This window comes from Protomyctophum bolini (genome assembly GCF_963924005.1).
Source record: "Protomyctophum bolini genome assembly, chromosome: 12".
NCBI classification, from domain to species: Eukaryota; Metazoa; Chordata; class Actinopteri; order Myctophiformes; family Myctophidae; genus Protomyctophum; species Protomyctophum bolini.
Genome location: NC_137873.1, coordinates 21,018,592 through 21,044,012, shown reverse-complemented (window position 1 = coordinate 21,044,012; position 25,421 = coordinate 21,018,592). Strand labels below are relative to the sequence as shown.

The following is a 25,421-nucleotide window of genomic DNA, read 5'->3' as shown; positions in this document are numbered from 1 at the left end:
TTTCACAGTGATGGCTCTGATGTGCGTCTGTGGTGCGATACACAAACAGTCGCTTTGCTAAATTTACACGGGATGTGCGTTACGGGCCGGCGCAGCGCAGACCAATTTGCCAGCCAATTAAAATGCCATCCGTGTTCAACAAACCAAGCGGGGGGGGGGGGGGGGGGGGGGCGTTTCAGTTCAACAAGATTTTGGAATTGCGATTAGACTTGGGTCGAGGCTGTATGGTACATGGGAGGTTGAGTTACACGTTGGTGTCAGATTCATTTTCAAAAAAGTTAAAGAAAAACATAAACCCCCCCAAATTCGATTCCGTTGGCTGAATTGAAACGGGATCAACGTCTGCCAAAGAGCGCCACTGCCATGATGAATACAATCTCTGGGTCTAACGTCACACTCCGTGACACTTTCTGTCCTAACCTTTCCAATCTCTGGGTCTAACGTCACACTCCGTAACACTTTCTCTCCTAACCCTTCCAATCTCTGGGTTAAACGTCACACTCCGTAACACTTTCTCTCCTAACCCTTCCAATCTCCTTCGCATCAACCTGCCTTTGAGTACACTGTGTGCCTTATACTGTAGCAAGGCTTTAACTTGCGTCATCATGGCTCACCAGCGCTGATTTATGACATATAGCAGTTCAGATTCCTCATTAGTCCAGAGAGAGATTACATAAGACTTTGACTTATGGTAAATCCCTCATGGTATTCTGTGTGTGTGCGTGTGCGTGTATGTGTATGTGTATGTGTATGTGTATGTGTATGTGTATGTGTATGTGTATGTGTGTGTGTGTGTGTGTGTGTGTGTGTGTGTGTGTGTGTGTGTGTGTGTGTGTGTGTGTGTGTGTGTATGTGTGTGTGTGTGTGTGTGTGTGTGTATGTGTGTGTGTGTGTGTGTGTGTGTGTGTGTGTGTGTGTGTGTGTGTGTGTGTGTGTGTGTGTGTGTGTGTGCGTGTGAGCGCGTGCCTGTGTGGGCGAGTACAAGAAAACCCACCATCTGCCAAGGTGGGTCACAGCTGGCCATCTCTTCTATCGATCATGCTATGGCCTGTGATATGTCATTTTCTGTTACTTTAAATGGTGTAAGGGATATTTATTTGTTCAAAATAAATGTTAAATAGCTCTATACTGCCATAGCAAACATCGCTAGAGTTTTTAAAAACGGAGGTCTCTCTAGCACTTAAGCAAATACATTTCAGGTCGGGATAGCAGAAGAGAGAACTCATACAGAACTCAGGATAAAACAAGTGAAATTGGAAGTTGATGAAACAAAGAAGTGAGCAGACAAAATTGGAACTGGAACACTAAAAATGTAAACTGATAAAATGACTGGATTGTTGGTGAAAGCACCTGAAAATGTATTTTCTGTTTATTACTGGAGAGAACAAACAATTTACAGAGTCTACCTGGAGGCTGAGAAATGAATTTGCTAATTTTAGGAACACAGTAGGATATCCTGCCCGATTTATACAACCCTCTAACAAAGAATAATGGAGGATATACAAGTATACGTATGCTGGCAAAGCACTTTTAAGTATTCCAAAATGCAGGTTAAAGATTAAAGAAGATTAGGCTTTTGTCATCAGAGCTTCTACACTTTGAATGCCCTGCCCCTGGAGACCAGGCTCACTGAATTGGTCCCTTGATTTAGATCCTTGCATAAAACTCACTTTTATAGATTAGCTTTTCATTTTTATGCATCCGTGTTTTGAAATTATATCACGTTCTGTTCTTCCCACATCTCAGTGATTGTTAAGACTTCATTAGATTGGCAATACAAAACATAGTATTTCAATTTGATAGATCTACAGTATAGCATTTAAACATCTCAACTTTGAGTTTGAAAGAATCAAGGCTGGTCTGTCGCCTCGTGGGTCATTGAGCTGGGGTGATCATCTTCTAAAACAGGGGTTCTCAACCCGACATCTGACATGCTGGATGCTGAAGCCCAAGTCGTTTTCTAGGTCAGGGTTGTTGAGTCTCTATGGTTATACTTTGTTGTAACGATAATCAATGATGTCTATTTGCCCATGCACTTTCATCTGTGATGTTACTCCCTGTATTTGCCGTAGAAATGTTCTTCTAGGGAGTGGACAGCCCGAGCATCCAAAGTTTGCACGTGTGTGTGTGTGTGTGTGTGTGTGTGTGTGTGTGTGTGTGTGTGTGTGTGTGTGTGTGTGTGTGTTATTTATTTGTTTCTCTCTTTTTTCACACCTTCTTTAATATTCAATGGTCGTACAAGATGAGCAAGATTAAGTAAGCTAGTTTTAGGTTATGTACTGTATATGTATTTTTAATCACAGCTTAATTTTAATTTGACCACATCTTGTTTTGAATTTGCTTGTTTGTTTGCATTTCAATTGATTGTATTGTATTGTGGGATTGTGTTTAACCTGTGCAGCACTTTGTTCAACTCATTTTTAAATGTATGAATATATATTAATAAAGTTAGATTTTAATGTCCCCCTGTGAATAAGTGAACACATAATTCCACATCACCATAACCCTAATCATTATAGTTATATTAAGGCCTAATGCATTCCTAACTGGCTGCTTATTTTTAAACTCCAAACGCACACACACTCACGCACACACGCACACACACACACACGCTCACTCACCATCGAAGGCCTTGTACTGTCCGGTGAGTGAGGTCTGCAGGGCACGGCCGGCTTCTTTGAGCAGCCCTTCCATCTCCCGGCGACTCAGACTGGCCAGGCTGTCCTCCATGCCGCTGGTACAACATGTGTACCCTTGGGGACAGACACGCAGGTGCTCCCCTGGAGAAGAGATGAGAAAGATCAGGACCTTTTACTTGACGATTCATTGTCATACACATCATTGCCATCAATGATTTTATTGTGTTTTTGGCATTTAACATCGTGAACATACGACATATGTCTGTCTAAGGCCCCATGTTGAACAGAACAGTACTGCTTCTCAACCTTTTCTGCACCAGGAGGACCATGTTGAACAGAACAGTACTGCTTCTCAACCTTTTCTGCACCAGGAGGACCATGTTGAACAGAACAGTACTGCTTCTCAACCTTTTCTGCACCAGGAGGACCATGTTGAACAGAACAGTACTGCTTCTCAACCTTTTCTGCACCAGGAGGACCATGTTGAACAGAACAGTACTGCTTCTCAACCTTTTCTGCACCAGGAGGACCATGTTGAACAGAACATTACTGCTGCACCAGGAGGACCATGTTGAACAGAACAGTACTGCCTATCAACATTTTCTGCACCAGGAGGACCCACTTTTGAACATCTCAAAAGTATTCATGATCAGTCGGTGAGATTGTGAATGAAAAAACGTTACATTATATTATCATTAAATCGTGGTGTTTTGCCAATTATACGGGGGCCTACTTCTGAGATCCTCACGGCCCACAGGTTGAGAACCGCTTGAATAGAACACATGGACTGAGGATGATGGAGGAGGCAGCCGGATTTTACAGCCTTGAACCCAGAAGCCTGCCTGCCTGCCTGCCTGCCTGCCTGCCTGCCTGTCTGTCTGTCTGTCTGTCTGCCTGCCTGCCTGCCTGCCTGCATGGCAGGATGTGGAAAACTCCGTGGCCCTGAGAGCAGTAGAGCGAGAGGGGGCATCGACTCTCCTACAGCCTTAATAAGCGCCTCTGACTGAGTTTATGTGCGCACACACGCACACACACACACACACACACACACACACACACACACACACACACACACACACACACACACACACACACACACACACACACACACACACACACACACACACACACACACACACACACACACACACACACACACACACACACACACACACACACACACACACACACACACACACCGAAAACCAGGAAGGTGGAATGTGTCCTTTCCTTGCAAACTTCAAAGGGAGGGCAAAAAGATAATGGACACCTTCAGATGTATATAAACTATAGTCCATATCTAGCAAAAAATACCAGATGCTTTTTAAAATATAATTATATGGAAAGGAGTTCAGTGAAATGGTGGCTGTCCGGTTAGCGGAATGTTTATTCAATTAATTGAATAAACATGATTCACATCAAGTTGAGGAAGTTGCTAGTTCTATACATACAGCACTGTACCTACTGTGCTTGGAATAATATTGGCCTATGAATGTACACTGTTAACGTGTAATTGTTCCAAACGGCTATATTTACAATTCTCTCAAGCCTTTTATATGTTTTTTGTATTCTTTTTTTTTATCCCACGATTTTGTAACCCATTTTTTTCACCCAGTGTCAATTATCTAATGTAATCCTGGGTGCTACACTTCCTCTGCCAACCTGGGGGGGCAGCGGACTGACCTGATGCTTCCTCCTATGCATGAGGAGTCCAAGCTGCTTCTTTTCACCTGACAGGGGTTCCTTTCCCTGACCAGTTCCTTTCCCCTCCATCAGACGCCCCGGCAGGCTAGCCTTTTGTAGTTAAATGTTAAATTGAATGTATATGGATGATACAATTGTCCCTGCATGGAGCCTGATTGAGTTGGCTGGGAATAGCTCTGTGCAAAGCAGCCTGAAGTAGTGCCTAACAGCAGCCTGAAGTAGTGCCTAACAGCAGCCTGAAGTAGTGCCTAACAGCAGCCTGAAGTAGTGCCTAACAGCAGCCTGAAGTAGTGCCTAACAGCAGCCTGAAGTAGTGCCTAACAGCAGCCTGAAGTAGTGCCTAACAGCAGCCTGAAGTAGTGCCTAACAGCAGCCTGAAGAAGTGCCTAACGGGGGCCAATAGCAACCACGGCCGACAGCTATCTGAAAATAAATTTGAAATAAATTTTTCAGAGGGTGAAATTGATGATTGAACCATCATCAATTTCACCCTCTGAAAATTGTATTTCAAATTTCTTTCACTAGAAACATCAGCAGCAACAAAGGTGCTGGAAATGGAACATATGCTCACACACCCTTCAATCACAGACGCCCACAATCCTACACAGCGTATTTATAAGCAAACCCACGCTCATTCTTATCTTCATGTTCGACATCTCTCGCCGTTACCACAAATGACAGCTCATCAGTGACTAAAGTGCCAGCCTCCTACTGCATAGCATTCACCATGTCGACACTCTATGTGGGTTCATGTGTGAATTATTATCATTGTAACAGGCTCAATTGCAGGACAGGCTCAATTGTAGGACAGACGGCAGCCAAGGTTTTGAAATCACAAGGTTCTGTATATCCCTGAGATATACAGAAAGACATGCAGTGCTGCTTGCCCTGCTGTGGTCGCGTTTGGAAGACAACGTATAGCTGCGGAGAACAAGGGAGAACACACTGTAATGTTCTGTCTGAACATTACTTCGCAGTGCTTCAATTAGCTCAATGCACAACAGACGCAGCACCGAAGTCACACCTAGTTCTGAGACTGCTTAAATCAGCCATCAACCGTCCCACTTTCATCTTCTTTAATATCTGGACATCTTTAGTTTCGGCTCTATGAGGGGTCAAGTCTTGACTGTAACCATGCCTTGTGGTAGTTCCTGGACTCGTTCAGTAGTGTTAACAGGTTCAACAGGATGGGTAATAATATTTTCCAACACTTTATCGAAAACATGAAAGTATTCACATGGTCATTATGGATGTCAATAGAGGGTATGCGCGTGACATCATATACCCGGAAGTTATGTGGGAACGCCTATAGAGTGGCTAAAAAATCTGATTGCATTAAACGATGTTAAACAATGTTAAACTGACTTGGACACTCATTGTCACTCGATTTTCCACTCACGTTATGTATGCGCTTACCCCCTATATTAAAAACGGGGTGTTAAAACAACATTCCGCTGTTAAAAATCTGGTATTTCTACAGCCTGTGCATAATAAGAAGAGTGCCTTGGTTTTCCCGTTACCCTATTCCCCCAGCACCTCAAATCCTGGATGGTAACGCTATGTGACCGAGACCCAAATGTGCAGCGATGGGCGAGCTCATGGATGGATCTACACGGGTGGTGAGCCACACAGCCCGTTTCAATGCATAACATTGCCATGAACTGAGATGAGAGTGTCCCAACTGAAACATTTATGAGAGCGCCAGAGGAACTGTTCTTTCATATAATTTTAATTTTCAAACGTGCACGCACGCACGCACGCACTGTATGCGTCTTCTGTATGAAGAAATGTAAAAATGGTTCAAATTGAAAATGGAAGAAAATTATACATCCAAGCGGCTACGAAATTGAGGGTATATTTTCTCAAAGTGACATTCATCTAAAGGGCCAAGAGAGCGAATATCATGTGTCAATCATATTCTTTATGAATTCAGAATCAACGGAATAGATATTTCACCCTTTTAAGCATTCATCTGAACATTTTTGATGTCCTCCCACACATCCCCATATGCATAAGCCCCCCCTGCCCCCCCTCACACAGACAGAAACATCAGAAATTCTGCAAAGTACAGTGGACCAAAAGCCTTTCATGCCTTTTACGACTTCACAGCATTTCAGAAGATGATTTTAGATTGTGAGACTGGACTTAATACGCTGCCTCTAAGGCTCCTATCTCTGTCTGTCTGTCTGTCTGTCTGTCTGTCACACACACACACACACACACACACACACACACACTTGGTGTTGTGCCAGTGGCCTGTCTTGTACTAAACCAGTGTGTAGATTGAAAAGTTCCATTGGGCATCAGATGGTATCACACCCTGCCTGCCAGAGACCTAACTCCGTCTCATTGATACTGCCATCTCATCCACACGCCCAGCAGTGACGAGAGCTCCGTGACTCATTCTAGCGGCTTTTGGAATGTATCCCGTCGCGCTGCCGCCGGCACGAAACCTTGTATCTCCCCTGTTTGGAATGTATCCCGTCGCGCTGCCGCCGGGCACGAAACCTTGTATCTCCCCTGTTTCATCTTCGCCCTACATCACTATACAACTGATACAAGAGTGACACAAAAGTAGTGAAAATATGGCAGATCTACGAGCTAGTTCTTATAGACCCAAACTACAGATCTACGAGCTAGTTCTTATAGACCCAAACTACAGATCTACGAGCTAGTTCCTATAGACCCAAACTACAGATCTACGAGCTAGTTCTTATAGACCCAAACTACAGATCTACGAGCTAGTTCTTATAGACCCAAACCACACCAATAATTCACCATGCAACTCCTTGCAACCAAACAGTTGGAGTCCCCAATGTCAGTTGCAAGGAGTTGCATTGGTGTGACATGTCCTTAGAACATACATTTATTTGCTGAATTGGTGCGGTTTGGGCCTAACTGCGATTTTCACTGTTTTATCATTTTTTTATAATATTCTTTTGGTGTTTCTGCCCAAAAGCAACGATGTGTGTATTCTCCCCAGCATGGCTTTCTGTTCCGTCCGTCCCTCCCTGGCTCCAGGGCCCACAGAGATGTTCCGTCCGTCCCTCCCTGGCTCCAGGGCCCACAGAGATGTTCCGTCCGTCCATCCCTGGCTCCAGGGCCCACAGAGATGTTCCGTCCGTCCCTCCCTGGCTCCAGGGCCCACAGAGATGTTCCGTCCGTCCCTCCCTGGCTCCAGGGCCCACAGAGATGTTCCGTCCGTCCCTCCCTGGCTCCAGGGCCCACAGAGATGTTCCGTCCGTCCCTCCCTGGCTCCAGGGCCCACAGAGATGTTCCGTCCGTCCCTCCCTGGCTCCAGGGCCCACAGAGTTCTTCTGCGCCGGAGTTACCTCAGGCCTCTCTCATACCTCGGCTACATTGAAAATGAGGGCTTGCCCTCAACTGTATTTCCGAGTATAAATAAAGGTGATGATGATGCTACAATATGTAAACACGTGTGTGTGTGTGTGTGTGTGTGTGTGTGTGTGTGTGTGTGTGTGTGTGTGTGTGTGTGTGTGTTTGTGTGTGTGTGTGTAGATGCGCTCTCTCACCCTCACACTCTTCCCCTATAATATCGTTGCTGTCGGGAAGAAACCACCTAACTCACTTTTTTAGGTTTTTGATTTAGATTCTTTTCATAAATCAGTGCTATTGATTGTTGTGTTGGTTAAAGCAATATTGAACCAATGAAAAGTAGAAAAACCTCTTAACTCTATTGGACAGATTGAACCACAGCAAAAGTAGTTAATACAGCATCACAACCATTTTAACCACTTTATCCATTTATATGTTGGCTATTCAAAAATGTCAGATGTACAAGCTCACAGTGCGTCACTTTGTGTAATGCTACGAGCTTGTACATCTGCTATTTTATTTATTTATTATGATTTTTTTAATGAATCACTTGTATTATTATATTTTTTGTTTGACATATTATTGTTCTGGGGGTGCCCGTCACAAAACCTGTTCAGATCTGCAGTCCGCAGCCAATTACATTTCAATTTGGGGGTCCTTGACATGAAAAAGTTCTGGAAGAACCACCGCTATTATAATAAAAATAGCTGAGATGTGAGCTTGTAGATCGGCTATTTTGCTGCTTCTGTGTGACACTCTTGTATGATCAAGTAAGGCATTTATTGACCAAAAAACCGATTACAAAACAAATGAAGATACAAGGTTTCTGCCCATTTCGTCTTCTTTTTGCCTCTGGTCTGAGCCATAGGTGGTCCTCTGTTTTCCATGTAAGGCACGTGGAGGCAAACTTGCGCTTCATGAATAAATTTAATTAGATTTTTTAATTTGCAGCGGTAAACCTCGCTTGCTTATCAGCGACACAGTTGAAAGGCAGACCCCCTCACACAGCATGGGAGCAAATCCATGGCATAATGTGTGACACTGGGGTCTGCAGTCTGTGACACTTAACAGCAAAACTCTCACATTAATCTCACTTTATACTTGCTACTTGTTACGGCATGTGCTGCATGCCACAATAAATCACGTAATACCGTTACAGAATGTCTGTTTTTTTTGTGTGGACAAAGACTCTTGTTTTCAGCCTCCAGAAGGCATATTTTGGAATGATACATGGCTCCGCAACTGTAGATCTTTAGATTACCGCTGTCTCGGGACTACCCTGTCCAATTTATCTGTCTTATTGGCAAAAGCTACCAGACAAAACATGGCTTTCCTGGCCTTAAAAACTGATTTTGTCTGTAGTGGGGGGGCTGTACACTACATGTCGTTGCAATCGGGCAGAAACCTTGTATGACCATTATCACAACTTTTTTTCTGTATGTCAGAGTATGTCAACAAAACAATTGGGTTTTGTCTCCCTGCTTTTCTATTGAGACATTTAGACAAGTCTCAGGCCAGGTCAGGTGATAGGAAGCGGCCTGCTCACTCCTCATGCATGCATCAAGGACTGTCTAAAGAGGATATCATTGCATTTTACCTTTTACTGTATATTAACGTTTTAACAGCAAATGGATAAGTAAGTCCCAGCATGGATCATCACAGAGTCAGTAATGTTGGTCGGACGTGACATATGTACAAGCATCTCTCCTTTCATTGGCATCACGCCATCTGCTGGGCCATTTGTGCCATGGTGCCATATCTATGGATTTTTCATGTCCAACTTCCTGGTCTCAACTGCGCATGTTTCTTTTCTTCCATGGAGCACCATGAAACAACATGGCGTCGCCAATACGGTCTTTAGACAGTCCTTGGCATGCATGAGGAAGCTGCATGAGCTCAGGCCTTGTTAGCAGCTCATTACTAACTCATCGCTACCTCGTGGTTACAATATTAACGCTTCGGATGACTTAGAGAAACACCATAGCCAACATTAGCTTAGCCGATTTTGCTTCCGGTTCATTTTGGGGGTGAATTTTGGGATCTTCAAAATAAAGCTTGGTGCTGCAAGGCCATGACAGGATCAAGGGACTACAGACTGGAACCATTCTGGCAGGAAATGTAATTGGATTTGTTACTATTGGTCATTGTTGTCTCTGTTAAATGCAGAGCGACTTCAATGTTTTAGCTGATAACTAACATTAATTTTGTCTGTTTTCAAATTAAATTTTCTGTTTTTATTGTATACATTTTCGTGTGGACCCCAGGGAAGACTAGCGACCACTTTGTGGAAGCTAATGGGGACCCGAACAAAGAATAAAGAATTTAAAAACATGAAGAATAATAATGTAAAAGGGAACGGTTTTGGACATAAGAGGTTTCCACCCGACAGCGATGATATGTACTACGATAAAATGTAAATTACTGCGGAATTGAGTGTTTTTGAGAGCACTGCTCTGTCATTATAGTGAAGCTTCAGCCTGGAGACTATTGATCACAACCGTATACCGACTTCATTTCACTCATCAAAGCCATTGATTTCCATGCATGGCACGGTGTGCGCTGAAACGCACGCCGTCTGCTTCTCATTCATAGTAGCCGACTGTGACCCGATGTTAATGAAGGCTGCTGATCTTTATTGGACTGTGTGAGCTGCCTTTTCCATATCGCACGCACACGTGTGCACTCGTGTGCGTGTGTTCTGTGTTTGCCATTATTGGCAGTCACTTCATATGGAAAAGACACTGTCACCTTGTAGATTGCGGATGATAATCATGTGATCACGGTCTTTGCAGGGCATTTTGACCCTGACAATATTTGGATTTTGACATGATGATTTATGTCTTTAATTGATAATCCAAATAAAGAAATTAAAATGTGCGTGCGCACACGCATGTGTGTGCATGCATGCATACATAGCATGTGTGTGTGCGCGTGCCTCTCGGGTCATCTGGGACAGGTCTGCTTTCGTCACCGGAATCAGAACTGGAGCAGTGTTCAATTTATTACGCACCACATATTTGGAACAAATTCCCAGAAAAAGTGCACATCTGCACATCAACTCTCAGCTCTTTCAAACCACTTTAAACCCTGTATGGTTGACAGGAGTCCCTCAGGGCTTTATACTATGTGTATTTTATGTTTCTGCTCTACATTAACGATATTGTTCCTGTTGGGCAGAAACCTCTTATATCCATATTTTTCAGTTTTTTTAGAGGTTTCCCAGGTTTTCAGCCTGGAGACTATTGATCACAACCGTACCGAATTCATTTCTCTCATCAAAGCCATTGATTTCCATGCATGGCACGGTGTGCGCTGAAACGCATGCTGTCTGCTTCTCATTCATAGTAGCGTATTCTATGTTTCTGCTCTGCATTAAAGCATCCACAATATCTATGCTGGAAGTTGAAGACCTTTCTGTTTGCAGCTGCCTTTTTGTCTGACATTTTTGATTAACGCTACATTTAATTTAAATTTGAACATAACATGGGGGGAGTGTTTATGCAAGTATCTAGGGGTGGAGACAAGTATCTATTGTCATCACACCCATTCCTGGGCTCAGAGATGCTAAATAATATGAAATCTTAAAATTGCAAATTCTGTACTTTGGGGTTTCCAGTTCAACAAGTTTCAAATGGTCATATCTTCTTCATTTTCCCCCCAATTTCAATGAGCAATAGATCATATGAAAGGTTACAGTGTGCAGTTTCATAATATGTAAAGAACTGAAAAATGACCATGTCCCCCTTGTATATCAAACCACTGTCCCTGGTCACATATGTTCTCTTCTCTTAGCTCCAACTATATGTATGTATTCAGATGTCCTTTCATAATGTGTTTATGCGCTGTCGTCCTAATGCATTTTTTGTAAAGCACTTTGTGAAAATGGCTTGTTGTTGAACTGTGTTATCCAAATAAACATAAACATTGCAATGCCCGTGCATATATCGTCGCAGTCCTGCAGAAACCTCGTATCTCCATATTTTTTCTTCTTTTACAAAATGTTTTGTCCCCCGTAAATGGATGCCACCACTTCATCATACAAGAGTGTGACGCCAAAGTAGCGAAAATATCCGACCCACAACCCATGTGAGTTTGTGCGTCTGACATTGTCAGTACTTCTGAAAAATGTCGTTCCATTCCCTTGAACGGTTATGGTTTTGGATTTACAAGGTTTGGTCCCCGACGGCGTGGGTATTACGCTAAGTGCCTGAGCATCCGTCTCTCTGAGGATGTGTTATTGTCCTTAACCCATTCTGACCGGGCACCCATTTTGGTGTTAGCATCATGTTATGCTTTACCTATTGAAAAATAGCAGATCTACAAGCTCATATCGCGCCACCGAGTGGCGCGATACGAGCTTGTAGGTCTGCTATTTTTGAGAAATCGAAGAACGACTGACATTTTTTAGAATCTGATCTCAGGTCAGAAAGAATGGGTTAACCAGTGTGTGTCCATGTGGAAACCTCGTATGAATCTGATCTCAGGTCAGAATGGGTTAAGTGTCTGGCCCAGGCTGAGCTCTCTGGAGGAGGAGGGCAATTCACAGTCATTTTCCTATTCTAGCACTTGGACAGTCTGACAGGCTACATCACGGAAGGTCACATTGAGCATCCTTTTGTCTGTGTGTGGGTGCGTGCGCACCCATCCGTGCGCACACACACACACACACACACACACACACACACACACACACACACACACACACACCACACACACACACAGGTGGGACTTTGTGCTTGGTTTGTTGTGTGTGTGAGCGAGTGGGTCAGCGTGAGAGTGAGAAAGAGAGAAGCGGGATGGAGGGAGAAGGAAAGAGAAGGGAAGAGAGGATAACAGAGAGAGGAAGAGAGAGTGAACTGAGGGGTGTGTGAGAGTCAAAGAAAGATTGATGACAGAGCAAAGAGAGACAGACAGACACAGAGAGAGAGAGAGAGAGAGAGAGAGAGAGAGAGAGATATGATATATAGTACCACCAGGGGTCAGCTGCAATCTGTCAGCCACTGGGACGCTTGTTTAAATGTCTGGGCCAGTAGCCATATCCCTGTGTGTGTGTGTGTGTGTGTGTGTGTGTGTGTGTGTGTGTGTGTGTGTGTGTGTTGGGCTTGCAGCCATGTCTTCCTGCCCAACCTGCTCTCTGTGCCTTATATTTGAAGGACATCCATTGTAGCAACGCCTCTCTCTCTGCCAGTAAGATGCAACACTCCATCGGGTGCCTCTGTAACACGGCCCACTCGATTATTATTAAAATATCAGCATTATAATATATTAGCATTAATACATGTGGATGTTGACTTACAGTGCAAACACAACAGATGCACGGCGGGTACACACACACACACACACACACACACACACACACGTGCACTCACTCACGCACGCACGCACGCACACACACACACACACACGCACACACCTTATCTCAGTACCACAGTAAAACTGCTCATCCGTAACATAGCCTTATTTTTCCAGTTGGTTAATCTCCAGTAAGGCCCGCTGAGGCAGAGAAGGCCTCGTGGCCAATGTAATATGTGTGTGTGTGTGTGTGTGTGTGTGTGTGTGTGTGTGTGTGTGTGTGTGTGTGTGTGTGCACGCTTGCGCATGTGTGTGTGCACGTGCGCGTACGTGCATGCTCAGAAGCCTACGTAGTACGTATGCTGGGTGACAATCGGCTACTTTCAATCAAAGAGTATGGAAAGGTATCGTTTGACAGACAGCTCACACACGCACACACGCACACACGCACACACACACACACACACACACACACACACACACACACACACACACACACACACACACACTCCACTTCAATCTCGTTGCCAGAGGACACAGGAGTAATCAGTAGCGAAGGACAGCTCAATCTGGAGGCGAACAGTGCTAGCAGGAGGGCTGGGCAGCCTCAGAGCACACAGCCAGCCATCCTCTTCACAGGCGGGCAAAAGGTAAAAGTACTAACAATAAAAGTACTTATCCAGAATGTCCCATTTCACAAATAAGCAGGCAAGCTGCACTCTGCGTCACATTGTTCAAACTCCAAAGAAAATATAGTACTAGTAACCATTTTCAAATAGTGGAGTAAAAGTGAAAAGATTGTCTCTGAGATGTACAGGTAGTGGAGCAGAAGTAAAAGTATTGAAAATTGTACCTCAAAATTGTACTTGAGTACAATACTAAGTAATATTACAGTAAGTAATGTAAGTACTACTGTAAGTAATATACTTCGTTACTTTCCCTCAAACGTTCATTCTTAAGACGTCTTCACACTTATAATGCAGGAGGCGTCCCGATCACGCTCAGAGCGTTCAGAAAACGGCACGCTCTCTAAGCTTAGGGAGGCTACAGAGATAGCTGCTTTTCTGTGCTTGGAGATACTGGAGCAGCTATAAAGCCCCCACGTGCCTTTAATGTTGCAACTTTCTCTCACAGGTCAAAGTCTCCGCCTCGCTTCGACTCGAGCCAATTTCCCAGAATGCCACTGTCTCCCCCTGTTCCTTTATCTGAAGTTCTCTGTGGCGACGCACATGTAAAGGCGATAAAGAAATGCGGTTCAGAGTGCTAAGAAATATTATGTTGAGAGAAGATTGAGTCTGTATATAGCTCGTTTGGGCATGCGATAATGGTGTCTACGCTGCTTACTGTTCGTTGAGGTGCCGAGGAAGGGAATGCGCACGACTCTAACCTGGACCTGATGAAGTCAGTTTACCATATTCACACGGTGGCCATTTTTCTCTTATATCACACACCTGATATACATTATATCATAATGGGTACATAATAGCCGTCAACAACGACTATACTGCATTTGAATGGTCAACTGTCCATCTTGCATATTGTCGGGCACATGTTTTTCTTTTGTCACTTACTGTAACACATACATCTCTAGAACAGTCTTCAGCCACTGCCAGCGCTTTTGAGCATTTTTTACTAATCCTTCAAGACCAACAGAATATTTTGTTAACTATGTAAACACCAAATATCTCAAAAGAAAGACTCGACTTTCATCGGGGAACAAAGGTGTGTCAGTATGATGTTCCATTCTTTAGTTATTAGCAGTTGAATATAGCTTGTTTTCACCAAAAACTGGGAATAGAAAGCAGAGAATAACTTATAAATCCTATAACATTAGACTAAAGCTGATAACACTTTGTAATGCCCTTTTAATTTCGTCATACATGTGTGAAGCAAAAGTATAGTGATATTGTCCACATTGTCCATTTTTGTTTCATTTCATGAAAAGTAAAGGTATTTTGCACATACAAGACTTCCTCGAGACACGGACAATATTTAAAATAACAACCTGCTTTGAATTACCACCTTCTACTGTACAGTAGGTCCAATCAAGGCAGCAGACAATCATTGTGCGCGCACGCACGCACGCACACGCACACACACACACACACACACACACACACACACACACACACACACACACACACACACACACACACACACACACACACACACACTTCGAGTGAGATCTTTAACACCCCCTCAGGGTGGGCTCAAATTTGTCCTTGGATCTCTGCTTTTAAACTCATGGGGAGAATTTGTGCCTATTAGTGCATGCATGTGACTGTGTGTGTGGCTGTGTGTGTGTGTGTGTGTGTGTGTGTGTGTGTGTGTGTGTGTGCGCGCAGCAAGTGCTCACACACATGCACTTGCTGTGTCATGCGTATGTGTGCGCAACTTATTTCATGGCGTGTGTACAGCTTCCTTCCTTCCCCTCCGTTCTGACAGACAGAGCTGTTAGACGGGGAGCAATTCCCCGACCATTAAGTTATCACCGTTCACCAGGGAGGAAGGCTGCTATTAAACAGCAATCTGCAGCCGCAGAATAAGGTCGCGCAAACTGTGATAAACCCTGGGAGAGGTTGACAGACGAGGAGGGAGGCTTTTTTAGAGAGGCAGACGGCTGTGGGAAACGGAGACCGAGTCAGAACAGGGCAACGTTGAAGTTAAAAGAATGACTCAAAGCCTTGACTCAAAGCTTTGTCCATTATTTTTTGCGGGGAGCAGTGATGGAGGTCAATGGAACGATAAAAGAAGCATAAAGGGGGAGGAGGGAGGCTGAGAGTGAGAGCGACAGAGAAGGAGAAGTGGAAAGGGGGCTTGAGGATCCTTTGCAGTGATTCGATGGCATGTCTCATGTTGTTCCCATTGCACCAAATCATCAATGGGCAAAATGTATCATGAAGCTATTTGGAACCATGTGTCAAAGAGGCCACGCTGCTCAAGCCACCTCATGCTTCTAGAATGTGCTTTCTGTTACTAGAGTGACAGTGGTGTGTTAGTGTAGATTACAGCACTGTCTCCCAAACCGTGGGTCGGGACCCTTTTGTGGGTCGTGGACACATTTTTAAAGAAGAGCCTACAGTATACCACAGTGTAAGCATGATGTAGCCACACAAAATAACAGTTCTGTATCTCTCTTCTGGTTCTTAGACTTTTAACCAAAACTAAAAACAGAATCCCGCCCAAAGTATCCCAATGTGGCTGAACATAGCTCAAATACTGAACATTTAAGCTGAGATAGGCTAACAACAAAAAAGGGGACAAAAAGGTCTGAATAATAATAATGATGATGAATAATGAATAATAATAATGAATCAAAGGTCACATGCACATTTCCAAGTACAGCTGTTGAAATAACTCTCAGAAAATACAATAAAAACCTATTCATACATTCAGTGGGATGATAGCTTAGTGTGATAGTTTGTTTGATTTCTGGTAGAGCTGTCTCTGAGAAAAATGTGCCAGCCGCCACTGGGATTGAGTATTTTGATATGTACAGATAACATTCGCACACACGCACACGCACACACACACACACACACACACAAAGACGGAAGCATAAAGACAGAAGTATAAAGTGAACAGTTTGTGAGTGAGATTGGACATGTTGTAGCGAACACACTTCTCTATGTGGTAATGCCTAGAGCTGTTGAGAGACACCTCTGCTATAAACTGAGAATATTTATATAATATTCAACATTCAACAAAACCAACTTACAGTTGATTTTGAAATTGTTCTGGTGTGCTCAGAGATAAAAAGAACAAGAAGAATGTGGAAGTAACACCTGCCTTTGGACTAGTTCCAAGCACATAATTATTATCGTATAGTTCAAACGCTGAATTCTCATAATGGCATAATGTTCTTTTCCAATGGGTGTGGTATTGCTCACAGTACCTATCTAGCTATAAATATATTCAACAATGCATCCACAAACATACTTTTCTAACTGAATAACCGTTGGGATAAGTTTTACTGCCTTACCGTCACAGGCCCATAGTAATTTCCTAGTCTCAAACCCAGCACAAGCAACTCTAGCCTGGTTCAGCGCTCACTCTGTCTGGGCCTGTGGGGGTTGATAGGGGTTTTACAATGGATTACCTCTGTTCAGTTGGCAAAATGTGCACACTCAATGTACTACAATGCACCTGTCAACATGTCCTCGTGACATGCACCATGCTGGCATGCTGACACACGGCTTCGGGCTAAATCTTCGCTTGCATAATCGAGAATACATTACGACTTTAAATGGCTCTCTCTACTGTATTATGACTGTGTGTGTTTGTGGGTCTGTGTGTGTGTATGCACATGCTATGGAGGGCCATGGGATTAGTGCCTCTAATCCAGTCATCTGTTAGAGAGTGTGTGCACCCACAGCTGGGTCGATTGACGTCTTGCGCCAAGAACAACACCGACTGACCATGCATGGAAAATGTGCGAACGCGCACGGTCGCACACACACACACACACACACACACACACACACACACACTCTGACACAGCTGAGTTGGAAATAAACAGGTGAGAAGTCCACTGACAGCATAGGTTGACCTGTGTGACCCAGCTAGTGGACGTTCCCGTCTGACCGGACAAGTGCTCTGAACATTTGCACCGACATCTCTCTATCATTTATCTTGCCTTCCTCCCTGAATGTGTAACATATTCCTTCCTGCCATCATGTCTTCCTTCTTCATCTATCCATCTTTTGGACACTCACTCCCTGCCCATTTCCACCCGCTTGGAATGATATCAACCGATAATCACAAGTAGGTTACTTATCAAGACGGTCTTATCGACTTCTGCATGTAACAAAATAAAAAAATATGAAAAAAAAAAAACTATTCACAGGAGGCAGGCAGCTGATCACCCCATGCGTACAGTGCACACGCCATTAGGATTAGGAAACACGGCAGTGCAACTGACTTACATGGCCAGTTATGGCTGATATGAGGTTAGGGGACTTATGTGGCTGGTTAAGACTGAGGTTTGGGATAGAGTTAGATTTAGTCAAGACAACGCGACCAACACCACGTCGGATGTCTCCACGTTTCCAAATGGCAGCCAAGTAGGCTCCCAGTAGGTCAATAAGATCGTCTTGATAAGTAATCTATGGTGATTATCGGTTGATTTTAATTTGAATCCGCTACCATTTCTTTATACAGCAGTGTTTGCCAAACACTGGGACGGGACCCATTTCCATAAGTCCCGAGTAAATATCTCTTTACGTTTTCTTTTTGATTATTATTTCAAAAGATCTAAAAAAAATAATAATAAAATTACATTTTTAAAAATAATTTCATAAATAAATGTAACGAAAATGAAGAAATTCCATGAAAAAACATTTCGTCGCGAGGCACGCTGTGAGCTTGTAGATCTGTTATTTTAACTATAGGTGGGTCCCACTCCCAGGAGACATCACATTTCTCCTCAGGGTCTCGAGCTAAAAGGTTTGGGAACCGCCGTACTGTCCAAACAGTGTCTCTACATAGTGCCATGCATGTGCCCATGTACCCACTGCAGAGCCTCTTCTTCAGCAGGCTATAGTACATGTGCCCATGCATGTACCCACCCAGGCCATAACCTCCCCCCACCAGAGCCTCTTCTTCAGCAGGCTATAGTACATGTGCCCATGCATGTACCCACCCAGGCCATAACCTCCCCCCCACCAGAGCCTCTTCTTCAGCAGGCTATAGTACATGTGCCCATGCATGTACCCACCCAGGCCATAACCTCCCCCCCACCAGAGCCTCTTCTTCAGCAGGCTATAGTACATGTGCCCATGCATGTACCCACCAGAGCCTCTTCTTCAGCAGGCTATAGTACATGTGCCCATGCATGTACCCACCCAGGCCATAACCTCCCCCCACCAGAGCCTCTTCTTCAGCAGGCTATAGTACATGTGCCCATGCATGTACCCACCCAGGCCATAACCTCCCCCCACCAGAGCCTCTTCTTCAGCAGGCTACAGGGTAACGTGAGCCAGGCAGAGGGGTCACATAAATAGCCTCCTCCCGGCAGACGGGACGGCGGCCTCATAACACATTAATAACACATTAGTAGCGAGCCCTGAGGCCTGCCAGGCACCCATCTATCTCCCCGTGCACTGGCTGACCGGCTACTGTAACTAAGTGACACCGCGTCAACACTGACCCAAATATATTGAGTTGACTGGACTGCGTTCAAGTGGCCCGACGTGTCAGATTTACTGGAACTGGCAGTGGTGTATTTGTACTTTACTTGAGTATTTCCAATTTCCAGTACTTTTACTTCTACTGCACTACATCTCAGAGGCAAATATTGTACTTTTACAGCACTACTATTTATTTTAAAACTTTAGTTACTTTTTAGATTGTGATTATTATCACAAAACAGCCCTACAGTATATATTTTGAGTACTTTCTATACTTTTGGTGTACATTTTGATACCAATATCTTTGTACTTTTAGTCACTTTTACTTTATAACAGAGTATTTCTATACTGTAGTGTTGATACTTTTACATAAGTAAAAAAATATCAGTACTTTTTCCGCCACTGGTAACTGTGCTTGTGCTGTAGCTACACGTTTAGTTGGAGTTCCGGACAGGAGGAACGTTCTCACCACAGTGTCGCTGTGTGTCCAACTACAAAAGACCAGTAGAGAATTTTAATGGTATCAATTTAAAAGCAAACATCATCATCAACATGCCCCTCGAATGAGACAACGTGGATCACAAAAGTCACAAAAAAGCCTAAGCTTGTTTCCATTTGGGTTTTATAGCGAGTAAACACCATAAACACCATCTTGTCACATTGTTGAACAAGCGTTAATCCTTCTGTCCACTGACCTAATCGCACAGAAATACAGTCCAAAACATGGATTTACCGATCCACAACAAATCCTGTTTATGGATGTGTTGTTCCCGTGTGATTTTCCATATGGATTTACCGTACGGAGATGAGGCCACAGACCTTTGTTTCAGACAGTAAATGTTAACATCTTATGTAAGGATCCCAACAGTAACTGAGCACTGAAGTAACTCGGATTGCAATGAACTGGCCTAGTTGGCAGGCCTGTCCTGGCTACATATTGGCTATATCAAGAGGAATGAGTTAATGAGATAAAGGATAATGTGATAAAGGACTGGTGTGGGCCAGTGGGGAGCAAAGAGGCAGATAGCTCTGGCTCACGTCAAGCCCATCATAAGCCAGCTGGTGTTAACAAACAAGCCTGGAATAAAACATGGAATAAGAACGCAAAGAGCAGCACAGAATAGAATAGACTTGACTAGAATACAACTTAATACAATACGACAGAATTACACACGTGAGCAAAAAACGATCTTACATGAACTGAAAATAATGTAGCCCACATGAGGCCCCACGCACACACACACACACACACACACACACACACAATCAGAATGACTTAGTAATAATATTGAGCCCCACACAGTGTGATTCACAGGAGCTGTGAATTATCAGCACCGTGATGGATTACAACAGGTTTTGTAATTAAGTTGCTGTAGTCCTCAGAAACATGCATGGCTGCCCTCCATGGATGGCCAGGCCATTTAGTGACACGCACGCACGCACGTACGCACACGTGCTGTCTGTCTGTCTGTCTCCTCCCTGCCACTCTCAAACACTTATTGCACAGATCCCAGCGGCATTGTCACCAAATGAATAACACATGCGTGTGAGAGGCTGGCAGCTGCTGTGAATGGTGGCAGCAGGCTGCCCTGGTCCATAAGCAGGTACACACACTCTGCTGTCAGATACTGTAGGTGCAAGGTGGTCCCTATAGGTACACACACACTGCTGTCAGATACTGTAGGTGCAAGGTGGTCCCTATAGGTACACACACACTGCTGTCAGATACTGTAGGAGCAACTGCTATTCTATCTCGCTTCCACCCAGCCAGCCAAAGAACATGGATTAACCTCTTAGACCCCAGGGGGGTCCAGGAGGGAGTTGGAACCCGAGACCTTGACCAGCCCCATTTACCCGCTGAGAGCTGTTCATGAGGTGGACAGCCGCTGCCCCCGACGGCGGGGGATTGGGGCAGGATTAAAGCAAACATAACATCTCACGACTGAAAATGTTTGTATGATCAAGTTCTAATGTGCGATTTGTGAATCAGTGTGTATGAGCTTCAATTATGTATACACATGACATCAAAAAATACTAAACACTATACAGTATGTACAAAGTAGAAAAGGGAATTTCTACGGGAAATTGCATTTACCTCCCCTTGTGGTCTCATGATAGATGGACTTTCAGGCTCATTTTGAAAGTAACCAGAAGTTAGTTAGTTAGTTAGTTAGTTAGTTAGTTTGACCAATTCAAATGCTCTCATCTTAACATAATAACAGTCTATCTAGACACTCTCAATGCGTCGCTATAGAATCCAAATGACTGAAATCAGTTGTGGCGACTGAGAAGTTTAATCCACCCAGCTACCCCGTCACCCAGCTAGTCAGGCAACGGAACACCCTGTCCTGCCGAGTCCTACCAACTCCAGCATCGCCTCACTTTGTTTCACTCCCACGTCTCCATTCACTTCTAGTCCCACAGTCTTCCCGCTCCCCGCAGTGACTGAAGTGGAATCGAATTGACCTGGAATGCGGGAGAGAGCATAGATTTCCCAAGATGCGTCTGAGGCAGTAACGCAACACACAATTCACACACAGTTTATTGGCTGTCCCAGTTAGACCCCACTCCCCCGTGTTAAAGACATGCCGTAACGCATGTCTGAGATCGCTTAACGTCTTAAGGCTGTGTGTGTGTGTGTGTGTGCGCGTGCTCCTGACTGTGTGTGTGTGTGTGTGTGTGTGTGTGTTTGCACGTGTGCCTCTGTGTGTGTTAACACGTGTGCCTCTGTATGCATGTGTTGTGTGTGTGTGTGTGTGTGCGCGCGCACACTTTTGAGAGGAAAAAAAAAGAGTTTCTTCTGAAGTATCTCTGAACCGTGTCTGAACTGTGTCTCCAAGACGGGACAATACAAAGCTGCAGGGAGCTGACCTCATTTCTCTGGACAGCTCCGAATGTCTACTAGTGTGTGTGTGTGTGTGTGTGTGTGTGTGTGTGTGTGTGTGTGTGTGTGTGCGTGCGTGCGTGCGTGCGTGTGTGTCATTGGCTGGACGTCTTACAGTGGTCTTTGACAGGGACGTGTGTCACAGGTTGACACAAATATCCTGCTATGAGCACAGCAGGAACAGTGGGCTGCCGTGTTCCCACCAGTGGCAATCACACATACTGTACACAAATAGAAACACATGTAGAGAAAGACATGAGCTCGGTGGACACAAAGGGACAGGTATAGGAAGTGGAGTCATGGATAGTTTCACTTCCTGCAATGTTGCTATACCAGCTGTATTGTGTGCGCATGTGACAATACAACACTAGAGACAGAGAGATTTTCAATATTGACTCTCAAGTTGTACTAAAGTGAATCCGACCATGCTGTGCCGCATCATTTTTTGCCAGTCCTGCCCACATTGGAATGCGGAAGTGCTGTTCTCACTCGCAACCGGTAATGCGTCTAACAAGTCAGAGGCACGCCCGAGTGAGCCGTTAGGCAAGCGATTGTCCCCGTCGAGCTGTGCGAAGTCTGCTTGTTTTCCGACTCTGCACCGTTTAAGATGCTTACGATAGGCAGTGAATCGTAAATCATTGTACATTCTCACTCTCAAGTACCACAGTGACTTCATGGGACCAGATGTGCAGAAACATCAAATGTTTTACGTGACGGGGGTACCCTTCCCGTCATTCGACACCGTCCCCGATAACTTCCACATTCCCATATTTACGTCTCGAGTCCCTAACATAAGATGTAAAGGGGTGACGGCTCTGCTAAAAGCCTGTTAAAACATTGGTGTTTTTGTGTGGTTTCCACTCCTCTCCTCTCCCCTCCCCTCCCCTCCTTGAAGTGAATCTGTCCGTAGTCAACAGTTAAGGATGGCGCCAGGCAGGGGACTGCTGTCGTCAGGGTCCATCAAACTATGCGAGGCCAACATAACATGGTACCCACTCAGGAGAGAAGTGGGCCTTTGGGGACACAACAGAGGTGGAATAAAAGTGGAACGTTTTTGAAAGGGCACTACAAAAGCCAGGATGAACCAGTTAGGGGGGAAAGGGGGAACAAGTAGAACTGAAGGGAGAGAAGAGGAATGAGGCAGCAAGCGGTGATTGTTGCAGGGAAGGCGGTTGGTGGATGGAGGGGTGGTGGTTGTGTGTGTGTGTGTGTGTGTGGGGGGGGGGGGGGGGGGGGGGTGTTGGCACAGCTGTTACCTGACATGACCTTTTGACTCCATCATACTTTGCTCCACTCTTTCTTCGATCCCTCATTCTTGTGAAGTGAACTCTTGGAGAAGGAGAGTGTCGTGAGGGAACAACACATTCCCTTTCGTTTGAACGAAAGGGAAATGCTTCGTTCACCTGCACACATACAGTAGTACCTGACCATAGTACCTGCAGACATACAGTAGTACCTGACCATAGTACCTGCACACATACATACTGTAGTACCTGACCATAGTACCTGCACACATACTGTAGTACCTGACCATAGTACCTGCACACATACATACTGTAGTACCTGACCATAGTACCTGCACACATACTGTAGTACCTGACCATAGTACCTGCACACATACATACTGTAGTACCTGACCATAGTACCTGCACACATACAGTAGTACCTGACCATAGTACCTGCACACATACAGTAGTACCTGACCATAGTACCTGCACACATACAGTAGTACCTGACCATAGTACCTGCACACATACATACTGTAGTACCTGACCATAGTACCTGCACACATACAGTAGTACCTGACCATAGTACCTGCACACATACAGTAGTACCTGACCATAGTACCTGCACACATACTGTAGTACCTGACCATAGTACCTGCACACATACTGTAGTACCTGACCATAGTACCTGCACACATACAGTAGTACCTGACCATAGTACCTGCAGACATACATACTGTAGTACCTGACCATAGTACCTGCACACATACAGTAGTACCTGACCATAGTACCTGCACACATACTGTAGTACCTGACCATAGTACCTGCACACATACAGTAGTACCTGACCATAGTACCTGTACACACACATACAGTAGTACCTGACCATAGTACCTGCACACATACATACTGTAGTACCTGACCATAGTACCTGCACACATACAGTAGTACCTGACCATAGTACCTGCACACATACTGTAGTACCTGACCATAGTACCTGCACACATACAGTAGTACCTGACCATAGTACCTGCAGACATACAGTAGTACCTGACCATAGTACCTGCACACATACATACTGTAGTACCTGACCATAGTACCTGCATACATACTGTAGTACCTGACCATAGTACCTGCACACATACATACTGTAGTACCTGACCATAGTACCTGCACACATACATACAGTAGTACCTGACCATAGTACCTGCACACATACATACTGTAGTACCTGACCATAGTACCTGCACACATACATACTGTAGTACCTGACCATAGTACCTGCACACATACATACTGTAGTACCTGACCATAGTACCTGCACACATACTGTAGTACCTGACCATAGTACCTGCACACATACATACTGTAGTACCTGACCATAGTACCTGCACACATACATACTGTAGTACCTGACCATAGTACCTGCACACATACATACTGTAGTACCTGACCATAGTACCTGCACACATACATACTGTAGTACCTGACCATAGTACCTGCACACATACTGTAGTACCTGACCATAGTACCTGCACACATACATACTGTAGTACCTGACCATAGTACCTGCACACATACAGTAGTACCTGACCATAGTACCTGCACACATACATACTGTAGTACCTGACCATAGTACCTGCACACATACTGTAGTACCTGACCATAGTACCTGCAGACATACAGTAGTACCTGACCATAGTACCTGCACACATACAGTAGTACCTGACCATAGTACCTGCACACATACAGTAGTACCTGACCATAGTACCTGCACACATACTGTAGTACCTGACCATAGTACCTGCACACATACTGTAGTACCTGACCATAGTACCTGCACACATACATACTGTAGTACCTGACCATAGTACCTGCACACATACATACTGTAGTACCTGACCATAGTACCTGCACACATACTGTAGTACCTGACCATAGTACCTGCACACATACATACTGTAGTACCTGACCATAGTACCTGCACACATACAGTAGTACCTGACCATAGTACCTGCACACATACAGTAGTACCTGACCATAGTACCTGCACACATACAGTAGTACCTGACCATAGTACCTGCACACATACAGTAGTACCTGACCATAGTACCTGCACACATACATACTGTAGTACCTGACCATAGTACCTGCACACATACTGTAGTACCTGACCATAGTACCTGCACACATACATACTGTAGTACCTGAC

General features: G+C 44.5%; 1 protein-coding gene across 1 annotated transcript in view; it reads right to left on the bottom strand.

The window, feature by feature from the left end:
• gpc1b (glypican 1b) overlaps positions 1–25,421 on the bottom strand; it is a 105,985-nt gene that overhangs the window by 39,214 nt on the left and 41,350 nt on the right. Inside the window, exon 3 of the mRNA XM_080777967.1 lies at positions 2,622–2,780. Coding sequence (XP_080634093.1) covers positions 2,622–2,780 — 159 coding nt within the window. The remainder of the gene's footprint in view (positions 1–2,621; positions 2,781–25,421) is intronic.